The following is a 24,107-nucleotide window of genomic DNA, read 5'->3' as shown; positions in this document are numbered from 1 at the left end:
TATTTAAAGTTATTAAGAATCGCTATAATTCGCGCATACAATATTTTACAGGGAATTTAGGCAAATTTTAACTGGAAGCTAACTTGTGCTTGTACGAGCCAAAACTTAGCTTATGTTATGTTGCACTCTGGGAAGGGTATTTCCCCAAGATGGCGCTGTACAGTTGATAACGCAGACGAGTTCGCGCTGTTGTGCTTTATTTCGATAAATCAAATCGTAGTTGAAATCAAACAGTTCGCACAGTTGTAGTTTATACGTAGTTATTTGCACCTAATCATGTTGTTAAAATTGTCGGTGTTATTTTTGTTCGTGTTTTTCCAGGAATCAAGAGGTGGGTAATGACATTGTTTGTTGACAAAATTATTTTTTCCCTCAAGGACATCACATACCATCATTTTGCTAATCTGTTCACTGATTTTTTCTTATAAAATAAAATCGGAACAATATTACCGTATAGCGTAATTGTATGCACCGGGCTTTCAACTTTGAGATTGTAAGTGACGTTGATATTCTAAAAACAGTTCTAGAGATATACATGTATGTATGTCAAAGATTAGTTCTGTTTTGAGAGGTGCATGACATTGAATCATTTACCATACATCATTGTTGACATTGCATTGTTCATACTGCTGTAATTACTTCCGGATTTTGTTTCCAAATGATTAACTGTTGTAGGATTTAGACATGCTATGAAACTTACCAGAAATCATACTAAGTACAGTGTTAGTGTTTCATTGTAGTTTAGCACCAAATTTAGATGCAACATGGCAAATTTTAAATGCATAAACAAATAACAATATTTTCTTTGCTATTAAATGGGGCAAATGAAATTTGCAATGTTGAACGTTTCAAAATTTGCGGTGTCATTCCCATGGATTTTCCAGGCCTCTATAGAGTAGTTGCTTTCACTCTTGGCTTTTTTTTCGGAGACAAGAGTGATTTAATATAATAATTATGTGGTATCATGACACTCGTCAACAATGAGAATGTTATAAATGATATAAACATAATTTTGGCATATTTCATATTTCAAGGAATAGCAAGTAATGATCTGTGATGTCCACTTTAATTTGACGGACAATGCAAGGGGAAAGTACATTCATAGACACCACTGCTAGTACTAGTCTAGACAGGGACAGTATTACGTATTAAAAACTTCATCACTTTCCCAGTCTAGTCAAGGCCATTGCTCAAGCTCAGACATCTGTGCCCCCAACCGTGTTAATATAAACGTGATGATGTCAGTGCATCCGCACATGATTTTAGTTTAAATAGACTGGAGGTGGAGTCCTCCTTGGACATTTACATACATGTATCATATCAGTCCTAGATCCTAGAAACATGAGAATGATGATGACAGCCTGTCAATTTGTGATGGACTACTGACATGCGGCCATTTGCGCTTCACTCACTATGGGGTAGAACCACAATTAACACCTTTCGTCAGGGCCTTGACTAGACTGGAAAGTGATGAAATTTTTATTATGTAATACTGTCCCTGTCTGGAACTAGACTATGCTAGTACATGTACTTGCAAAAACCTCATCTGGTTGGTCTGCCATATTAGAAGTGACACTGATTCAGTCAGTGTACACACATTAGCTGTTCTTCATACTTTCACAACAACTGAATTGAGAAACCTATCACCAGAAATTCCCATAAAACATTAAGTTACCACCTGTCTCGGACAATATTGATTTTAAAGTTAATTGTACAAATGTAAGCGACAATGATAAAACCAGTGAGAATGGCCTAACTCCTAACTAGATGCTATGGTAATGCTAGTCTGGATGCCAACGTCTGGTCAAAGTCCCTTTATCAGCACAAAAAGTTGTTCATCCAAAAAGTGAACCCCAACTGTTATAGTGATGTAAACAGTGTATAAATAACATCCTGAGCTGACAAATATATCATAGTCGGACATTACATAACTGTCCCAATAAACACTAACTTTATGAGGGACTGTGTTATTGGTTAGAACTTTGTGATTGATTAACAAAGACATGATGTTAATGACTGTGTGAGAGGCTGTGGGTGAATTTTAAATTGCATATCATGCAGCTCAGAACTTAATCATTTAAATGATTGTAATATTAATAAGAAGAGAAAATGCTCATTGGCATTGTAGAGGGACTGTGGTGTAAGATATTATGTTACATGGAAATGTCCATTTTTTGTGTTCGTTTTTCTTGATTGAGAAGAATTTATAAATCAATAATTGAATTAGTCTAGTTCCAAACAGGACAGCAGTGTATTACGTATTAAAAACTTCATTACACTTTTCCAGTCTAGTCAAGGTCCCAACAAAAGGTGTCAAGTGTGTTTGAACGTCATGGTGAGCTAAGAACAAATGGCGCATGTCAGTAGTAATCCATTACAAATTAACAGGTTGTCGTCATTGCTCATTAACAGTACATTTGATACAGCTGTTTTGACCATGTTTTGAGTATCGTGAGACTTTAGCACGTAATAATGATATGCAAATGTTTCACTCCTCCACTTAGTTTGTTTAAACTAAGATCACGTGCGGACGTGAGGATGTCATCATGTTTATGTGAACCCTGTGGGAGGAGCACAGAATTATATGTAGTTGTTCGGGACCTTGACTAGACTGGAAAAGTTTAATGAAGTTTTTAATACTGTCCTGTGTGGAACTACATTGTGTAGACTATAATTGAGTTAATTCTCCACAGATCATACCAGTATAACTAAAATCTGATGTAGGAATAATCAGGGTAACCATCTGGGGTAACTATAAATTGATTATTTGTGGTTAAAAACAATGTAACATTATTGTTTAAATACTAATTGATTAGTATTTATTATCCCATTTCCCATGATGCAACATTCAACATGGCGGGTTTACATGTATAAGTTCCCTATTGAAATTTGCATTGGAAGCTCTACATATCTAAGTATATGCATAATGCTAAATGTACTATCTGTATCCTAATTTGTAGGCTCCATATATGATGCATTGCATCACTATGAGACACTTCACATGGATGACGTCAAACATTCTATTGTCAAGAGAGATTTAGACAGCACCCATCAAGATATCAAACGACTTTCATTTTCTGTTTTGGGACGAGATTTTAATGTTCACCTCTACCCAAGAACTGGAATTCTGTCGAACGATTTCAAAGTTCACACTGTCAATGGAGATGGCAAGAAAGCTGAACACAGAGTAGATACAAATGTACTGTACCATGGACATCTGGCTGGTAAGAAAAAGTTGAAATAAAATACAACCTTCAAAAAAAATGCTGGTGTGTTTGCTTGAATGAAATGAGCCAAATAAAGACTTCACACAAATACAAAATTAGGTAAAAGCAATTATATCATGATGATGTACATTTAGGCCAATACCTGATACTTTTATCAGTTTGTAGGATAGTTATAATTAACAGTAACAGTCAGACCCCAACCTTATAATGTGTAGTGTTCTACAAATGTATCATAAACAGAGTTATGGGAACCAGGGCTTATGTGGTATTTATATTTTGGTAAGTTACCAACACTAATTACATTGTATGTCTTTACATGAAACTTGTCTCATTCCTGCTTACCACAAGCAAGCAAACACATCGGTGATTGTTCATGGGTTGTATCTATGATATAGTACCTGGGATATAGATAAAGGCTGGTAGCTAGCAAAATAAAAAATAGTGGCTGCTCTGCATTTTTGTGCTGGCTACTTTGTCTGGAATTCCAAAAACTATGTATCCATTGTTTAGCAGATGCATGGATTTCCCTTGCAAGTGATATTGCCCCCCCCCCCCCCTTCTTACTTGCTACTTTTAAAATTAGGTACATCCCTGAATATACAAATCAGAGATCTCAGTTTTAAACGGTTGCTGTTGGTGTTTTCAAAAAAATCCAGCTGATTTTCAATTAAAACTGAGAAAACAAAATCAGGGGTCACCATGCATTTAGTTTTTTAATAGCAGTCAAAATAATATCAAAATTAAGTTATTTTAGAAGCCATTATTAGAGTGAGCCCCCTACAAATAAAAATTCTAAGAGATTTGTGCAAGGGATACCCTAGTCTAGCTGCTATCTATATACCCCTTTGGCTATTCTGCTTTCTCTAAAAAGTGACCTAAGGTTGCCATTGAGGGTGCTAGCTACACCCAGACATTACCCTTGAGCTGTATTCAGTAACCCCCAAGGCTCAGATCCAAGGTCTTACTACCATAGTACAATAGGAAAATATGAAAGACCTAAGGGGTTGTTGTCACTACGAGTCACTAGACAAGTATTGACAAAACTTTCAAGAGTATTTTCTGGCAGAATGAAGAAAAATATTGGAGTAATATCAGTAATATAGCAAAGAAAAATCAATGGTAATTTTGAATGTATTGACTCATATTTCAAACACAGCAGAACCAGTGATGTAGACACACATTGTCGTGACATAGACATGCATTGTCGTGATGTAGAATGAACAGGGTATATATTCCATATTTTTATCTTATTCACCTGGTATAAATGAGATCCATGTGTTGTCATTTATGATATAGATGAAGCTGATACCCATGTTAGGGCAACTCTTGAACATGATTCTTTAACTGCCACAATAAGTACAGAAGAAGATGTCTACGTCATTGAGGTAAGATGACCTTACCATCATGTATACCAGTATTTATTTCTTGCATTTCTGGTAAAGGTACATGTATTGTATGCAGATTGAATCAGAAATCTCTCTGAACATTACCTAGTACCAAGCATGGATGCCATCATCTTCAACTTTAGCCGACCCTCGTGACCTGGTCTCATCATAACTTTTATTGTTAAGTAGTACATGTACATACATGTACATTTGTATATGTATACATACATATACATATACATATAAGTTGACTGGTACCAACCACCATTCAGTCGGAGTTTTAGTGTAGAAAGTTTGAGAATTATTAGAGGCACAATCAGATATTTAGAAACAATTGAAATTCAAAAATGATTTTCAAATGGGCTAAGTACATGTACAATGTACATGTTCAGATATCAACATTGCATGTATTTTGTGTATGCAAAGACCATCTTATATAGTCATTATATTGTTAAGTCAAATAACAAATGTGTCATATTTTCAAGGTCTGTACAGATACAAATATGGCCCTTTATGCTTTAATATACTGGGTAGATGGTTTCCTAACTTAGGTAAAATTATTGAAAAAGTTCTTATCTATGATAACTTCGTGTCCATTTCATTACATTTCATTGAGGTTGTACATACACTTATGTGGTGAATCTGTATTATGAAAACATGTGAAATACAACACTATTAATATCAAATTAGTGTTTATTTATCTGTCCTTTTATTCTTTTTACAGCCATCTTGGAGACACTTTTCAGGGGACCAAGACTCTAAGATGATAGCTTATAGGGAGTCAGATTTGAAATATAACTTTACAGGAAATGGACCAACAGGGTAAGAAAAAGTCTGTTTATACCCTCATTACTATTACTAGTATTAGTACCCTGGTAATTGAGCCTTGGATTTGCTAAGATAGACACAAACTATAAGTTAACTATTGTTCAATATATTGATACAACAGTGATAAGTGGGTTGGTTTAATTATAGTCTCAGTAGGGAGGCGTCTCTAAAAACTAGTTTATTTAGAGCTCAGGATGGTCTGAGTTTCTAGAGTTACATGAACTTGCAGTGCTGTTTTGGGACTTCCAATGTGTATGCTATATTGATCATAGGATGATTACTATCGCAGAGGAACTGCTAGCCCCTACTTGATGTGTAATCTACCACATTGAAGAACAATAGATTTAGTTTGCATCTTTCTTCTTAAACCGAGGGCTGGATTACCATGTGTTTTAAATAATGTTAGAATAGGATTTGTGAGCAAAACCCTACAAAATGAAACCTGGGTGTTTTCAATAAAGGTAGACTCAAAAGGTTTCAAAAATTGTAATTATAGCTTTTACATATACATACATACATACATACATACATACATACATACATACATACATACATACATACATACATACAACATACATACATACATGTACATACATACATACATACATACATACATACATACATACATACATAGATGATACATACATACATACATACATACATACATACATACATACATACATACATACATTCATACATACATACATACATACATACATACATACACACACACACACACATACACATACATACATACATACATACATACATACATACATACATTCATACATACATACATACATACATACATACATACATACATACACACACACACACACACACACACACACACACACACACACATACATACATACATACATACATACATACATACATATACATATAGCATCATCAGGTCAGGGAAACTTTCACGTATAAGATAAGTTTGGAAAAAAGAAAACAAAGTAAACAAATCTTATACATGCAAAAATCTCTCAAGCTGATTTACTTCTGTCCTGTGTTGATGTTTTGCTGATTTCATCAAAATTCTTTGTTTTTGACTTTCAACAGTTTTTGTGGTCACAGTCACCATTTACCAGAAGAACTGCAGGAAGATTTAGAACAGCATCGTCAGGCATGGAAGTATTCACCTAATGCGTACGTTAACATGACAGGTAAGTTACAAAGACCAGTACTAGGAGGGTCAATATAACAAGTTTTCAAGATGGCTTAGTGTGATACAACTATTTACCCCCCCCCCCCAAAAAAAAAAAAAAAAGGAGAGAGGAGACAGACAGACAAACAGACAGACAGACAAACAGTAAAACAGAGACAGACAGAGAGAGACAGACAGACAGACAGACAGACAGACAGACAGAGAGAGAGAGAGAGAGAGAGAGAGAGAGAGAGAGAGAGAGAGAGAGAGAGAGAGAGAGAGAGAGAGAGAGAGAGAGAGAGAGAGAGAGCGGACAGACAGACAGTCAGGATGACAGACAGGCTGACAGAAAAGAGAGAATGCATTTTTTTAAAACTAATTATGTCTGCTCAAGTTTGTTTTTATTTATAGTGTATATTAACTACGTTGTTAATTGATTTATTGTGTTTGTAGCTGAGAAGCAGCATCACAGAGCAAAAAGAGCAACACCTAAAAACACCTGTCCCTTGCTACTGATAGCAGATTACAAGTTTTATGATAGTATGGGTAGAGATGATGTATCAAGTACAGTCAATTATATGGTAAGTGTAACTTAGCAGTATAAGAAGAGTGTACCGGTATATGTACCCCTTTACACTACACTACAGACAGACAGATGGACAGAGAGACAGACAGAAAGGCACACATACACATATGCACTCACAAAACTTGCATAAATACACACATACATACATACATACATACATACATACATACATACGTATGTACATACGTACATACATACATACAATGTTACATACATACATACATACATACATACATACATACATACATACATACATACATACATACATACATACATACATACATACATACATACATACACACACATACACACATGCACACATACACACACACACATACACACATACATACATACATACATACATACACACACGTACGTACGTACGTACGTACGTACATACATACATACATACATACATACATACATGCATACATGCATACATGTACATACATACATACATACATACATACATACATACATGCATACATGCATACATGTACATACATACATACATACATACATACATACATACATACATACTTACATTACATACATACATACATACATACATACATACATACATACATACATACATACATACATACTTACATTACATACAATTTGTAAAAACTGTTGCATGTCTATGTCTATCAAAGTGTACAAGCTGTGTGTGTTTTCATGTCTTCAAATAAAAAAGAAAAGGGTATAGAGGAACACAATAACTTTTAATGACACGTTTGTGTCTCAAACACCACATGAAAGTGTCAAATTGTAAATTATAAACTATAAAGTAAGATGCCCTTAATGACATTTATTTTATTATTGTGTTGAAATAATCTCTTAGTTCTTCATTTTTTTTTCTTAGATTGGTCTTGTAGACAGAGTTGATTTTATATTTAGACAGTCATATTGGTCTGGAGGTTTATCAAACTATGGCTTTGTGATAAAGGAGGTATGTATAAATTCTTGACTTCATATTTCAGTATTTCATGTGTCTAATACTCTTAGACTAGTAATTCTCAGTTCCTGCAATAACTGTTTACCTCATGCTAGAGGGTCAAAATAGAACAAGATAGTTGACTTATTCTCAGTACCTGTAATAGCATTTTGCCTCATGCTAGAGGGTCAAAATGGAACAAGAAGGTTGACTAATTCTCAGTATTCCCCTTGATTTACTCATTAGTGTTAAATTAAAGTGGCCATATGGATGAGGATTGGGTATTTATTTTGGATTATTAATTTATAAAATAATTGTATCATGGCTTCCTACGTGAAAAATCAATGTGAAACAACATATGCCAAGTCCTTGTTTGTAACTCAATAAATAGCAAAAGATTAATAAATGTGTAAAGTCTTTGTTATTGTACATATAATTATAACAAATTTTTTACACATATTTTAGCTTTTTGCAAGGTATTGAGTTGCAAACACAGACTTGGTCTATGTCATTGCACATTGATTTTTCAAGTAGGAAGCCATAATAAAATAGTTTTAAATATCAAAAATCCAAAATAAATACCCAATCCTCATCCATATGGCCACTTTAATAAATAGTTATCAGGAGTGCCAACAATGACAAAACTTACAGTCTATTTCTCTCACAATTGAGACATAAATTGACTTTAACTGAGTACATTTCTTACACCTAACACATTACTAAAATGGCACTATAACATCCATTCATGATTTCCGATCGTAAATTTGTTTTCGTTTTTTTCATGTCAGATTCTGGTACACACAGATTCCACGTACGTACCTGCTGGTCAACTTCACTACAATATGAAGACAGCGTCACCCTGGGATGTGTCTGACCTGTTGACGGTGAGAATTGAGCAAATCTTGCCACAATAGGCTATTCCAGACGACAAACAGGAAATTAATATTACAGCGCCCTCACTCAAATTGGGGGTATCATTACCTCATAGTACCATTTCTGAAGAGCTTTGTCCCTCAGTATTCTGTAGAAGTGTAAATCAGGGATGTTTTTCGTATTGTTCAGACATCGAGGAAAGCAGCAGTGCTCTATGATTAACAGAGTAACCTATACCATGTATACCCCCAAGGTACACACATACAGGAAGTAGAGTGCTCCCATGGCAAATTTTGAAAAGGCCTATTCAAAGTGTTTGTGTTGTATTTGATGATACTGTGGCCTTTTCTGACTAGACGTGTCTCATATATATTGTACATGTACACATACATATCATCATGGTCTCTGATGCTAACATCAAGCCCTCCCACCCCCTCCCCACTCCCTGAAAGGTCTCACTGATTGGACAACATATACATTCTTAGTAGGCTTGCTAACCAATCAGAGTGAACCTTATGAAAGTCTTCACATTGCAATGTAAGCCCTTGAATGATTGGCTCATAAAAAATGTTATTCACAAACATTTTCTAGATTTCCTATTCCAGGTGTTTAGTAGGCTTGCTAACCAATCAGAGCAAACCTTATGGAAGTCTTCACATTGCGATGTAAGCCCTTGAGTGATTGGCTCATAACAATGTTATTCACACACATTTGCTACATTTTTTAGATTTCCATTTTGCAGGAGTTTAGTAAACATGACTACACGTCAGTGTGCTTGGCACATCTTTTCACTTCTCAAGATTTTCCAGGAGGTGTCTTAGGGCTTGCATACATAGGGACCCCAAGGCCAGGTTCACAAGGAGGAATTTGCTCACCAAGTAAGGTTATAAGATCTTTTCCCTTTACTTGCAGGAGTTCAGTAAGCATGATTACTCATCCGTATGCTTATCGCATCTTTTTACGCATCAAGATTTCAGTGGTGGTGTGTTAGGCCTTGCTTATATCGCAACCCCTAGATCTTACGCAGTAGGAGGCATTTGTTCTAATGGTAATGCTTAGTTTATTTTCTGTTGTTTTCTTTTTTATGAGAGAATGCACCTCAGAAATATCAATTGTAAACATGGTACTTTGTTCAAGAAAACTTGAAACATTCAAAGTTTAAATAAAAAAAAGGGGGGGGGGTCACCATACAAATTGTTGAAACAGAAGTCATGTCAAAAATAAGCCGTTTTAGAATCCAATATGGCTGCCGAATGTTTGTTTACACTTATAAATGAAAATGAAAGGTTGTCAATTTATTTGGAAACAAGATCATGATGGTGAACCCAAAATTTTGTTTATTACTGTAACAAGAAAAAGGAGCGAGCTTTGACATGGCAATGTTTGGAGAAATTTGATTATGAGCTCAGACCGGTAGATAGTGGTCTGAGTTATGAGAGAAATTTGACCTGAGGCACATTCTACCCAAGCGTCTTCTGTTTTACACTATTAATATCTCCTTAATATATAGTTTTGACATTTCACTACATGTCCAATATATGTGATTTGCTCATCTTTTTGATAAAAATGAATTTATGTGTGCAACTTTTAGAGTTGCATTTAAAACTGCAAAAAAATGTTTATTGATTCTTTTCAAGTTGTTTTGTAAAGAGAAAAATTGCATTGTGCCATGCATGACAATTATTAGACAAAAAGCCACACAGCAAAGATAAGCAGAAAGAAAATTGGCAATGCACTGCCTTTTTTTAGCTGCATTATTGAAAAAAAATATTTTAATAAAAAAAGTATGTATGAGCAATAATCAGTATGCTGTTCAAATTATTAATTGATAAGAAGAATGTAAATGATGACATGCATTTGACAAAAGAAAGTGTTTGTTTTTGTGATGAAAGTAGTTGCAAAAAATGCTCAGATAATGCACTTGTTTGGTTCAATTAAGAGGCATATTATAGCGCTTCATTGAACCACCATACTTGTACTAGTGGCTCAATTCCAATACAACGAATTCTATTTTAATCAAACAGCGCCCTCAACGGCAGTATGTTAATGGAACGTTTTCACAGCAGATCTCATATATTGAGAGTATATGCTTGTGTTGTATTAATTCTATTAAATTTAACTTTCACTGTTATTTTAACTAATTTATGCATGTGCAACGTAACACTTTTATTTAACCACTTCTGCACATTGCTAGCTGCTTGTGTGCCACTAATCAGATGAAATCAAATAACACAACAAAGAAATACTAACTTACTAACATATCCAACATAGGCCCGACAATCGAAGACTGTACTTTGACATTTTGAACTTGTGAGATCCCTATTCGATATGATGATTCAGGGAAGTGTTTATTTTGACTACCAAATTACGTTCTTTAAATACCAAACAATCAGATCATCGGAAAATACATGCAATGAAAAAAGAAGGAGAAGAACTGCATATAGAATGACAAACACACAATTTCAAATGAGAGCACCCTCTATGGTAGCTCTTATGTAGTGAATGAAAAAGGCATCATCATGGGTGATGTTGTTTGTTGAAGTTTGGAAAAAAGTAGTAAAAGTAAATGTATAGATTTCTATATCTTGTAGCGTCATTTTGATGGCGAATCCAATGTCAAAGTATCTGGGGAAAAGTTACAAATCATCCTTAAGGATGATTGTACAATGTCGCACAAGCTCAATAAACGAACTATGTTCATGGGGGGGGGGGGGGGGGGGGGGGGGGGGGGGGGCTCTAGCATCAGTGCAATTGCTGAACTTCATTTTCGCACTTCTAACCAAATTTCAAAAAGTTTCACACCTTCAATGATAGCAGGGTCTGTGTTTACTATAGAGATGTTGATAAGTTGATTAAAATTTACTTCTACAGTAATGTCAATATATAATGTGTATATACAGTGCTGGGTTTCAGGTAGTATTTTAATGTGTTTACATTGTATCGATCATAATGGTGTGAGCGCTGCAATTTTCATCATGGTTATAACAAATATAAACGTGCCAATGTCGCACATGTGAACATTCGTTTAGGTGGAGGGGTGACAGGTTTTTTTTTATCCTAAACGAACAGAGTTTGTTTATTGAGCTTGTGTGACATTGTTCGATCATCCCTCAGCAAAAATACTTTTGGGTATAAGTTTTGACTGGAGAAGTGATCATAATGACAACAGGGATATACATTTTATATGATTTCAAAATTACAAAAAATCCTGAACCATCTGATAGTACTTGATTATTGTTTCTTGATTTCTACATTAATTAACTCTCAATTATTGACAATTGTTTTGATGAGAGAACAGAATGACGAAACAAAAACTTAAAGAATAGTGTCAACAGTCATATCACTAATGACTCCATGGAATTTTTACCATGTCAATTAGTCTAGTCAGCAAAGAGAGATTACAAAAAATTCACTCTTTATTTCAAGGCATTATTTCTTGATTTCAAGACATATAGAATTGTATGTATGATAAATTGTATGTATGATATTGACTATGCAATATAGAACTTAGAAGCTGAACAAGTGATATGTTATTCTTGCGTTAGTTGATCATCCGTGTGTTTTTTCCTACCCATCCTTGTTTTAAATTTCTCTGACACAGGATCTGAAATATTTTATGGTATGTTGTAAATATGTCATGCGTATTATATTTGAAAACATTGCGGCTATGATTTAGAATGTTTTTGTAAATGTCTGAATATTGTAGCGTACTATTCCGGTAATGGACAATTGTTTCTGAACACTGGTTTGACGACAACACTTAACTGGAGTCGAAGGATTCTCACACAGGAAGCTGATCTAGTCACAGCACATGGTAATTTTATTTTATTTTATTTTATTGTATTCTAATTTTGATGTCAACTTTCAACAAATTTCTCATTAATGTTACTTAACTTGAGTAAAGGAAAAGTCCTGTCACTGGGTTTCTGCCCTGTAACACTTGATATTGATTAATTATCACCTTATAATATGATTTTGGATGATAGCATAAAACCTAGGTACAATGTAACTCTTATAAAGAAGTTGTTCAGCACTTCATCGATGTTCAGTCGTTTTGAACATTTCCTGCATATTTTTATGGGAAAAACTAGTGATGACACCATAAATACCCTTATCTTTTTTGTCATAATTACTTATGTATAATGAGTCAAGACAAAAAGATTAGTATATTTGTGAAGGCTTCATGGAAGGCTTTCCCAGAATCCTTTGCAGGAAATGCCTCAAAATGGTGAACACATGTCAAGTGCAGTAGGACATCTTTACAAGATTTTAAAGTTGACTGAATTACTGCTGCAGCGTTATTTTATCACCGATATCATATGTTGAATATGGTACAGAGATGCTGTTACATCACTTAAAATAATAATCATTTAATTACGTATAATAAATTGATGAGAGGAACGATTAATAACACATCAACCCTTATAGAAAAGAAATGACCCAGAAAAGGGGAAAGTGTGATTTTTATGCTAATTTTTTACACTTTTTCTAGTGCTGCTGTGTGAGCCTTAATTTTGATGTTAATTTTCTGTACTTTCGCAGTATGTATGATGTTGATTTTCTGTGTTTTTGCCAGAGCTAGGCCGTAATTTGGTGTTGATTTTCTCTATTTTCACTAGAACTGGGCCATAATTTTGGTGCAGAACATGACCCTGGTACAACTACATGTTCACCTGATGGAAGCCAAGGTGGGAAATACATCATGTATCCTGCAGCTGTTAGTGGTCTTGAACCTCATAATAAGGTATCTATACTAACTATATCACCTCATATGGACTGGAAATTTTTATCATTTTTAGCACAACTGAACTTCTTAGGTTCAATAGTGCTACATGTATAGGCATTGAAAAGTGTCTGTCTGTCTGTTGTTTGTCTGTCTGTCTGTCTGTGTAAACAACTTAAAGTCAAAAAGTGCCGGCCCCATTGCCATGATATTTGGTGGGTATATTACCTTGGGTGTCTAGTTGGGAGATTGTTCAAATCAAAATGATCTTACCACCGGTGTGTGATTTGGGGGGAAAAAAATATGATTTTTGTTCAAAAAACACACAATCACAGACTTTCAAAAATATGACTTGGAGGCTTGGACATTTTACTTGTCCCAGACAAGTGATTTGAAGCACTGGGCAAGTGATTTAGAAAGTACTTGTCCCAATGGACAAGTAGAATTTCTCATGGCTTTCAATTTTAAAACCTCTGCTTACTCATTCTAATACATGTACAAGGAAAACTTCCTGTCCCTGCAGAAACTTTCAAAATGATATTTTAACATATGAACAGAAGCATACAAATGATTTAGTCAGCATAGATTTCCTGGGTTTATTCAAACTGGCAGTAAGGTTATGGAAACTCTTTTGATGACAAAAAAAAAAAACCACATTGTGGACAAGTACTTCTGATTTGGACAAGTATTTTTTTTTAAATTTCTACTTGTCCAGTGGGCAAGAAAATATTTTTCATTATCTTGAGTCCCGATTCCTGATGAATTACTATTTTTATGACTTGCCTCATATGCATTGTTTCAAATTAGAACATCCAGAAATTTGCCGATCAACTTGCCCCACGCAATATTAATTACAAAGAAGTAACATTTCAAAACTCAAATTTTCATAAGATTCTCACAGAAACATGTATTAGGCCAAACTTTAATACCCATGTATCAGTCTTTTTTTTATACGTTTGTCCAGCCAATGCAATCTGATCCGGGGGAGAAACACAAAAATAACCCATTCTACTTTAGTGAAGATAACTGCAGAGCCAATCATGAACAAGCAAATGACATCTGCCCCACATACGTACTTGCTCTAAAGTACTAAATAAAAAGAACAGTAACTGCCATAAATAGTAGATTGAGTGACAGGTTTGTTGAGAATAAAAAAATTTTTGCTTCATCACACCTTTTAAGAGACAAACTGTCCTGACCAGAAACAATTCTTTTTATTTTTTGGTGTTAGCAATCATAAAAATTATAATTATTTTACAAAAAGTATACTCGGCTTGTATGAATTCATTACAGTTTCAAATTGCCATTTGTGCTTTAAGATTCATAAGCTATCCAGTCTCTTCATGCCAGTTGATCCTCATATTCAAATGGCCATATTTGGGGACAGTAATATGTAATGCAAAGTGTATGTCAATACTTACAATATTTTTTACCTTTTAATTACTGTATACTTGTGCAGCGTTGTCGTCATTCTGTAACATCAAAAATCAAAATGTTCTTGCAATCTCAAATGTAACATTTACAGCAAACTTCCTGATATGTTAGATTTCTGAATGTTACTACCGATATTATTATTTTAGTTTTAAAGTACTTATTTCCATAGAAAAGTTCTAAAAAGTATATTTTTTGTTCCTACAGCAATTTTCACCCTGTAGTGAGAGATTCATTGGTCCAGTTTTACAGGCAAAGGCAAATAAATGCTTTGTTCGTAAGTTTTCTACTTTGAATATTATGCTCATTTTTACCAACATATATGATGCATATTATACATACATGTACATACATGCGTGTGTGTGTGTGTGTGTGTGTGTGTGTGTGTGTGTGTGTGTGTGTGTGTTTGTAAGTACATGTACGTAGTCCTACATACTTACGTATCATATCTGCACCGGTGCAGATATGATACGTACGTATGTAGGACTGCGTACATGTACGTATATTATGTTTAAGTATGTATGTATGTATGTACATATGTATGGTACGTACATGTACATACACACATACACACATATAATATACATGTACATACATGTACACACACATAGATACATATATATATACATACATACATACATACATACATACATACATACATACATACACACACACACACACACACACACACATATACATACATATACACTGTATAATCATGTACACATCTGACAAGCATGGGCTGATTTCAATCAAACCTAGCATAATTGTCAGATAGTATAGTTCAATATGTGTATCACTTTATATTGTGACCTTCACGGTAGTTCAACCAAATGGCCACCATATTTTTCATACAATTTAGAATATGAATTGGTAACCGTAAATGTTGTGGACTATGTCTTTGGCAAAGATGTGTTTGTAATTTGTTCAGGGCCTTCACTGACTACAACATATTTGTAAGTTTGTGTCAATGCAATTCAAGCAATCATTTAATTTATTTTCTTTATTTGTGAGAGATATCAGGATTCATTTAGAAATATGGAACCTTTTTGGTATTTCCACCAGAAAGTAACCAATTCAGTATGATATTAGACCCTAGATACAGTGTATATGGTTAATTGTGAATTTGTCTGCTGTGTCTTAGGTCCTAATTCTTGATTTTTCTCTAAGTATATTAATATCAAAATTCTGTGACCTTTGTTTCATTTCTAGAAAGTTTGGCTCATATAAGGAGTACCGATAGTTTTTACAGTATTTCCTTTCCAAGTTAAAACTTTAATTTGTTGTAAAATCATTTTCTTACCAAGTTAGGGCTTGTTGTGTGGTTTTTCCCCAGTGTTTCCGAAAACATGTGATTATTAACTCATTTTGTTGATGTTCTGTTTTTTTTACAGCAAGTCAGGGCTCATTTTGTGGCAACTTTCAAGTTGAAGATGATGAGGAATGTGATGCTGGTTTGATTGGTTTAGAAAATAATGATCCTTGCTGCGACAAGTACTGCTACTTTAAAAGTGGTGCAATTTGTAGGTAGGTATTACCCCAGTCCCTTTGCTACAACTAACTAACTTCTAAGACAGAACTCCATGATGCATGAGTGCAAGTGTAGCATATACTATTGTGTATTTGCATGAGTACTTGCAGTGGTCTTTTCAGTCATACTTTCACAAATGTAGCAACTTAAAGTAAAGCTTGAAACACTGCAAGCATGAGTGCAAATACCCCTCAGTACCCACACTGGCACTCATGTGGCATGGGGTTCTGTTATCAGTACATTTGTCTTGTATCAGAAACAGCAAATTTTATTAAAATTCATAGTGTGCCATCACACAATTTCGTGGGTAAAGCATTATCGTACTTTCATTTGCATATCAGTTGCATGTGTGTATACGATAATCTTTTCGGTATTGCACTTCAGTGTAAAATAGTATTGGTATGCATGCGCACCAGTGCAAGTAATCACTAATACATAATAAATATATTTTAGTTACATGTGCTGGACCTTAAGACTATTCCTGCAATTGGATGCACTGCAGAGTAAATGCTTAGTATACATAACAGTATTACTTGCTGCTTTACATACATTATTTAAGACAAAAAATGTTCATCAGGTCAGCTCAGTCCATCAAATGAATTAGAAAGCTTATATTACACAAATCACAAACAGGTTAACTTTTTTAATTAGCTTAGAGCTATTGATCTGACTAGAGAGGACAGCTGTAACTCTCGAATTTGTAATTCTGATGAAGATCATCATTGACCATGCAAGACAGATCGAAAGCTCAGTGCTAAAAAGTTTTGCTTGAAATTTGTGTTCTCGCCTATTTTACACATTATTGATATTTAAAAACTTGTAAGTAAATTGTTACTTTACGTTTACGCAATGCAATTCACATTTTTTTAAATAGAGGAGATTATTTGATGTCAACATATTGTTCTTCTTGTAGTCTCATAATGTGATAAATGTATTATATTCTGTACTTTTTGTCAAATTACACTCTCAGATAAAAAATAAAAATAATTATATTGATACAATTTAACATGATCAATACTACCTCAATAACAGTATAGAAGTGAATGCAATGGTCACATACTAAATTTTTGTGTATTAGATGCTTTCATAGTAACAACAATCTCGATATGCCACTTCTTGTGAAATGTGATTCAGTTGTTGGTGTAAACTATTTCCATGGCAACTGTTTCCTTGATTCCAGTGATGCTAATGCGGCATGTTGTAAAAATTGTAAATTTGCACCGAGTGGGATGATATGTCGGGAAAAGGATGATATCAGCTGTTTAAAGGAAGCAAAGTGTCGTGGTGATACCAAAGACTGTCCATTGTCAGACAAAGCAGATGATGGCACTGAATGTATTGAAGAGTAAGTCTATATGCAAGTTTTATCTCTTTCCGAGATGTCACATCTAGTTCACAAACTGATGGCATATAGTGGTTAAAATTTTGTCTCTCTTCTCTGCTATTTATGGCATCAAATCTCAAGATATCTCTTTATGTCTAGCTTAATGAGGTCCCGAGATGAAATTTCAAATTCAACCAAAGCCACCCACAGTCATTAACATCATGTCTTTGTTAATCAATCATAGAATTTTGCGCAATGATAACTTAGTTAGTGCTCATTTGGGGCAGTCACATAATTTATCACTAGGTGGCGCAGTGATCGTTCCTGCCTAACTTCCAACCATACCCTTTTCATGATAATTTAATTTCTCTTTCGTCAGTGGTGAATGTATAAATGGCAACTGTCAGCCATTTTGTGAAGCCCAAGGCAACGTCTCATGTATATGTCCAGTAGGTAAGTGGACCCACAAATATAGATTTTTTTCTTCCCAATTCTCCTCTTTCGAGAAAGCTGGACACTTAATTAGTAAAATGGCCAGAAAAATTGCTCCCCACACACAGACTTCATACGGAAAATTGACAACACATTTTAAACTAATGTTGCCACAATATATGTTTCTCATGACCCAACTGAACGTATGTATCTGCCATCTGGCGAAATGATTTTTATTTAATAAAAAAAAAAAATGGATGGATAGATTAGTAAAATTCACAACATCACTGATTGCATGATTGTGACTCCACATACATGTATCTGAACAAAAATTATCATTTATTGCTGAAATTTGGGAACTATAATAAAACAAATTACTCAAAGTTTCCATCTGATTTTAATTGTCATTTCTAAGTCATTCAGAATGCTAGTACAATAATGAAATAAAAGTATCACCAACATGTACACATACTTACTTTAAAAAAATAAATACTTTTACATTTTTTTAACCAACTTACCAACCCATCAATTTCAAGGTGTTACAATAAAAAACAAAGAATTAAGTATGTTTGCCCTAAATGGTGAAAAATGTTTTGACAAAATTTGTTTCTAGAAATGTTCAGCCTTCGTCATGATATTATATGCTGGCTGTTTCAGAACAGAGAGAAGAGTTTTCTGTACTGAAGGCATCACATAACATATGTAAAATAGTCGCTATCAAATTTTGTCTAAGGAATACGAATTTGAGAATAACCAAGATTTTGATTTGTACTTGTCAGTATCAGAGTCTTGTTATCGTTGCTGTCATCCACTGAATGGGGATTCCATAGAAGATTGCCACATTTACACTGACGATATATACCCAACTAGGACTATGCTGCCTGATGGCATTCCATGTGGCAATGGCTTCTGTGAAGGGGTAAGTACAACAGATAGCTATAGATAGACCACATGTATTCCTTCAACCTTCCAAGTTATGGTAGAAGAAACCTCCAGAAGAATTATAGTTTACTTTGTTTTTTCAATAGATTTAAACACAGATTACATGTATGTGTGTCCAATAATCTTGCCCAAAGATTTAATGGTTCATACTTACATACATGTATATGCCAGTGTATGATGCATATGACCACACATAGTCTCACACCAATTCTACATGTTGCAGATTGAGTCATTACAGAGAAATAGTTTTCTTTACTGTCTGTGTATTTGCATGAAAAAATAAATTAAAATTGTGTAAGAACACTATGGCTGAACCCCATGATATGTGAGTACATTGTACAAGTGTTGCATACTCTGGGTATTTGCAAGAGGTGTTCTCCAGGGTTGTCCTTTCATGTGCATAGCAAGTGAAAGTGCAGCAGAAAACACCACAAAGACTAGACTATTAAAATCACAATACCCCAGAGTACCCACACTGGCAGTTATGCATTCTGTATTGCTACATATATTTTGCTGAAATAGCAAATTTCCATAAAAATCATGTTTTGAGATCACGACATTTCAAGTACAATGAGAATTATGGACTCATTTGCATATCATTTGCATACACAATAAAGTTTCCAGTATTGCACTACAGTGCAAATACCACTGGTATGCACAAGCACTGGTGCAAGTAATCACTGGTACTTGTGTAATAATTGACATGCTGGTAAACTTTGGGATTTACTCATGAATTGAGCAAGTTTAATCACATTGTATTTTTGTCTACCAGGGTATATGTGTGAAGTCTACACAAGATGTTATCAAAAGATTTTGGGATGTCATTGAAGACATTAATATCAATAGTATAGGTGGGTAATGCCTTAGTTATTCTGGTGATGTTTGATTGTTTGTGTCATCATTTCTCCATACCTGTAATAGTATTTTATAGTTTACATGTACGTCATATTGGAGGGTCAAAATAGAACATGAAGTTTGATTTATTTTTATTTAACCCAGTGGTAATGCATGTGTAGCATCTTCAGTGGAAGTTGTGGTGTTATCATGATATTGAATGGTTGTTATTTTTATGACATACACATAACTACTGTAAAATGTCGGTTGTAAAATTGTATTTCAGTAATGAGAGTAGCATAGTAGTTTTCAATGCAGTTGTAATAACAATTACGGTTTTCTGTACAGTGTGGTTCCAGAGTTGTTTTCAAAAGGAAATTACTAACTGTAACAATATATGTACATGGTTGTCAAATATTATAATTTACTTTAAAATTTACACTGTTTAATCAATATAATAGTATCAATTATCTGATAAGTATGTTTTGTTTAACAGTTTGACAAATAAATATTTAGATTTGTAAGTTTTCCCATACCTTCTTGCTGAGTGTAATGTTCACGTAAAACTGTATTGAGGTAATGTTTATTCAAAAGGCAGGGTATCTTACTATCTATGATGTCTCATTAGCTCTTACAGTTTTTGTCATGTCCTTCACCATTGTATACCTGTAGTGTCTGTTATGTATGTTTAATATTCATACATAGTGAAAATAAAACAATACAATACAGTACAATACAATATAATGCAATACAATACAATATAATACAATACAGTACAATACAATATAATGCAATACAATACAATACAAAACAATACAATACAATACAATACAATACAATATAATGCAATACAATACAATACAATACAATACAATATAATGCAATACAATACAATACAATACATTACAATACAATATACAATATAATGCAATATGTGACATTGGTGTGTATGGAAAATGATGCAGAAATTTCAAATTGTGAATGAATATTTGTGGTGTTGTCTTTGCTTGTTCATGTATGTGTGTGTGTTAGGCACAGATGTCATGCAAAGATAATAGGTAAACACAACAAGATCAATAAATTCCAAAATCAAGAGAGAGAGATGTCTCGGTTGATCATCAAAACACTGTTATCACCTTGATTACATCATTCTTTGTAAGTTACTCACATAGTGAATAATCAATATTTGTGTCTACACCATAAACTGGACACCCAAGTGACATCTGATTCACAAAGCATGGATAAATGGGATTCCTGGTTTTTCTGTGTTCAATTAGTTATACAAATTATGCATCTCGTTATGCCTTGCCAATTTTGGCCAAGTCATTCCTACCACTATTGCTCCTATAGCCTTTTCTGTAGTTTTTCTTTAATTTCAAGATGTTGCTGTATTAAATACAATTAATATATATTTTTCTTCAATTTCATGCAGCTCAATTTATGGAAGACAATATTGTAGGTACTGTGATAGTTCTATCACTTGTCATCTGGGTACCATGTAGCTGTGTGGTTCATTATGTGGTAAGTTACAAAATGTACTGGTGTATACATGTAAGGTTTCAGACATGTAGTTTAACATAAATATCTACAGCAGAATCATTTCATGAGTTCTGTTATCCCTTAGCTAGTATAGTGACAGGAGGAGTCTAGTTTTGTTGTCATTTCTAGCAGTAAATATATTGAACCAGTCAAGTATTCTTTTATGCAATTGCACCTGCTCTGAGTGATAGTACATGTACAACAATGTTTGACCAAGCATACCTCAATAACCTGCCTGCCTCAAGCTGTGGTAAAAATACCTATATTGGGGTGCTGCAAGAAGACTTGTGAAATGTGATGGAGAACAGAATAGAATGGGTGAAACTCTAAAATTCCAGTGACTGCCGACTAGTAGTAGTAGTAGTAGTAGTAATAGTAGTAGTAGTAGTAGTAGTAGTAGTAGTAGTAGTAATTGTGGTAGTAATAGTAGTAGTGGTAGTAGTAGTAGTAATTGTGGTAGTAATAGTAGTAGTGGTAGTAGTACAAATGTAATAGTAGTAGTAGTAAAACTACCTACTAGCAGCCACTTTCTCTATTGATCACAGTATAATCTTTCACTCCCTGGCATATAATTTGTTGATAAGGCCAAGGCTGGCTGGTCACTCCACAGATAATATGACACACATTCTCTCACTTAACTCAAACCAAAAAACTCCAACATTGATGTTCAACTAGCAAATAGAACACAATAGGCAATACATTTTATTTTCATTTTCAGGATACCAAGAGAGACAAAGAGGCCGAAGAAGCTAACAAATGGTTGCATCCCACGGTAAGATACAGTTTTTATTTTTCTTTGTGATACACAGCTAAAATTTCAACATTAGAGTATTTTGTGTTAAAGCTATGAGACAGTATACACTTAGTCTACAATGAATAGCATTATCATTTGTTATCACATAGACTATCCCCCCCCCAACCCCCCCCCCCCTCACACACACACACACACACACATACATACATACACTAACACGTCGCTAAGATGTATTTCAAAGTTGACTAATAGGGACTGAATTTCATGCTATATCAACCAAGTCACAGTTATGTTTTCATTAATTACAGTATGTCTTTTTATAGATATAGATAATTTCACAAATGTGAAACAAAAGTTTTATTTATTTTGAGACTGGTAGACTCTCTGTCATTTTTCATCATTCTTAAAGTTAATTCTTAATTTTTACAAGCCTAAAAAGGCCAATATCATATAATGTGAAGAAAAAAATTCTAAAGCAGAACTTTGGAAAGAGTTGGGCATGTCAAAATGAATGTCTTCACAGATACGATGTTACTGCTTGATTCCAAAACCATGGATTCAAATATTGGAGTTTACGTAAATATACGATTTCCTATTCCTAATATCATAAACTTCAATTTTCTTTCTTCTAGAATCAAGACTTAATTATAAAAAAGGACAAGGAAAAGGTCATCTCTTATTACAGGAAACCACAACAACACCATTGGCATACTTCAAGACTTGAAATGGAGTCACAGATATGAATATTTTCCCGAAAATTTAAATGTTCTTAAACTCAAAGCAGGTGTATGGTAACATTTAACCAGTCAAACAAATATTATCACAACAATGAAAGCTAACATTTAAATTACTAACCAGTCATCAGTTCATTGATGTAACCGTTATCTTTATGACCTAATCATGCACCACTTGATTGAATGCAGTGTTTCAATAGCCAATCAAAGATCAGGTAAATAAATGGAAAATTTTAATAGCCAATCAAACCAGGTAAGAAATATGTCATTTGAATAGCCGATCAAACATTGGATAATAAAATTAATTTGAATACTATTAGCCAATCAAACATCCTGTAATTAAATGCAGTGTTTTGATAACAAATCAAACATCAGGTGACTAAATGTAACATTTAAATACCCAATCAAACATCCTAATCAAATGTAATATTCATTTAGCCAATCAAATATCAGGTAGATAACTCATTGTTATAACAACCAATCAAATATAAGTTAGTTAGTTAGTTAGTTAAAGGCATTGTTTAAGAAGCCGATCAAACATTGATTAATTAAAGATAATATAATGAGAATCTAGGGGAACAGAACTGTGAACTGCTAAAACTTTAAATATTAAGAAGTTATAAAACTATACATTTTAACATAAGAAATACAATATTAAAAAGAAATGCATAAGCAATGGTTTGCGCCTAGAATGCAAGCTTGTAGTACTTTGACAGGCTTTCATCCACATGACTGTATATAGCATAGAGAAAAGTCTGTCTAGAATGTAAATTTGCATTTCAAGAAGCTGACATAGCATAGTTTTACTCATTAGGTTAATTTCGACGTAAGCTATCGCAATAATTATCATCAATGCAATAAATGGATTATA

General features: G+C 34.0%; 1 protein-coding gene across 1 annotated transcript; it reads left to right on the top strand.

Annotated features, from left to right (window-relative positions):
* Positions 1-156: 156 nt before the first annotated feature.
* On the top strand, positions 157-23,811 carry LOC144444666 (ADAM 17-like protease). The gene is made up of 20 exons (XM_078134168.1): positions 157-331; positions 2,961-3,224; positions 4,524-4,612; positions 5,337-5,434; positions 6,512-6,615; positions 7,050-7,177; positions 8,048-8,134; positions 8,908-9,003; positions 9,905-10,040; positions 12,699-12,806; positions 13,612-13,736; positions 15,354-15,423; positions 16,541-16,673; positions 17,858-18,022; positions 18,381-18,454; positions 19,213-19,352; positions 20,148-20,226; positions 21,642-21,730; positions 22,467-22,520; positions 23,135-23,811. Exons 1-20 carry the CDS (start codon positions 277-279, stop codon positions 23,243-23,245), a joined length of 2,205 nt encoding a protein of 734 aa, XP_077990294.1. The 5' UTR covers positions 157-276; the 3' UTR covers positions 23,246-23,811.
* The last annotated feature ends 296 nt before the right edge of the window (positions 23,812-24,107 follow it).

Source organism: Glandiceps talaboti, chromosome 13 (assembly GCF_964340395.1).
Source record: "Glandiceps talaboti chromosome 13, keGlaTala1.1, whole genome shotgun sequence".
Taxonomy (NCBI): Eukaryota; Metazoa; Hemichordata; class Enteropneusta; family Spengelidae; genus Glandiceps; species Glandiceps talaboti.
The sequence above is the reverse complement of the archived record's forward strand: the minus strand, read 5'-3'. Positions and strand labels throughout refer to the sequence as shown.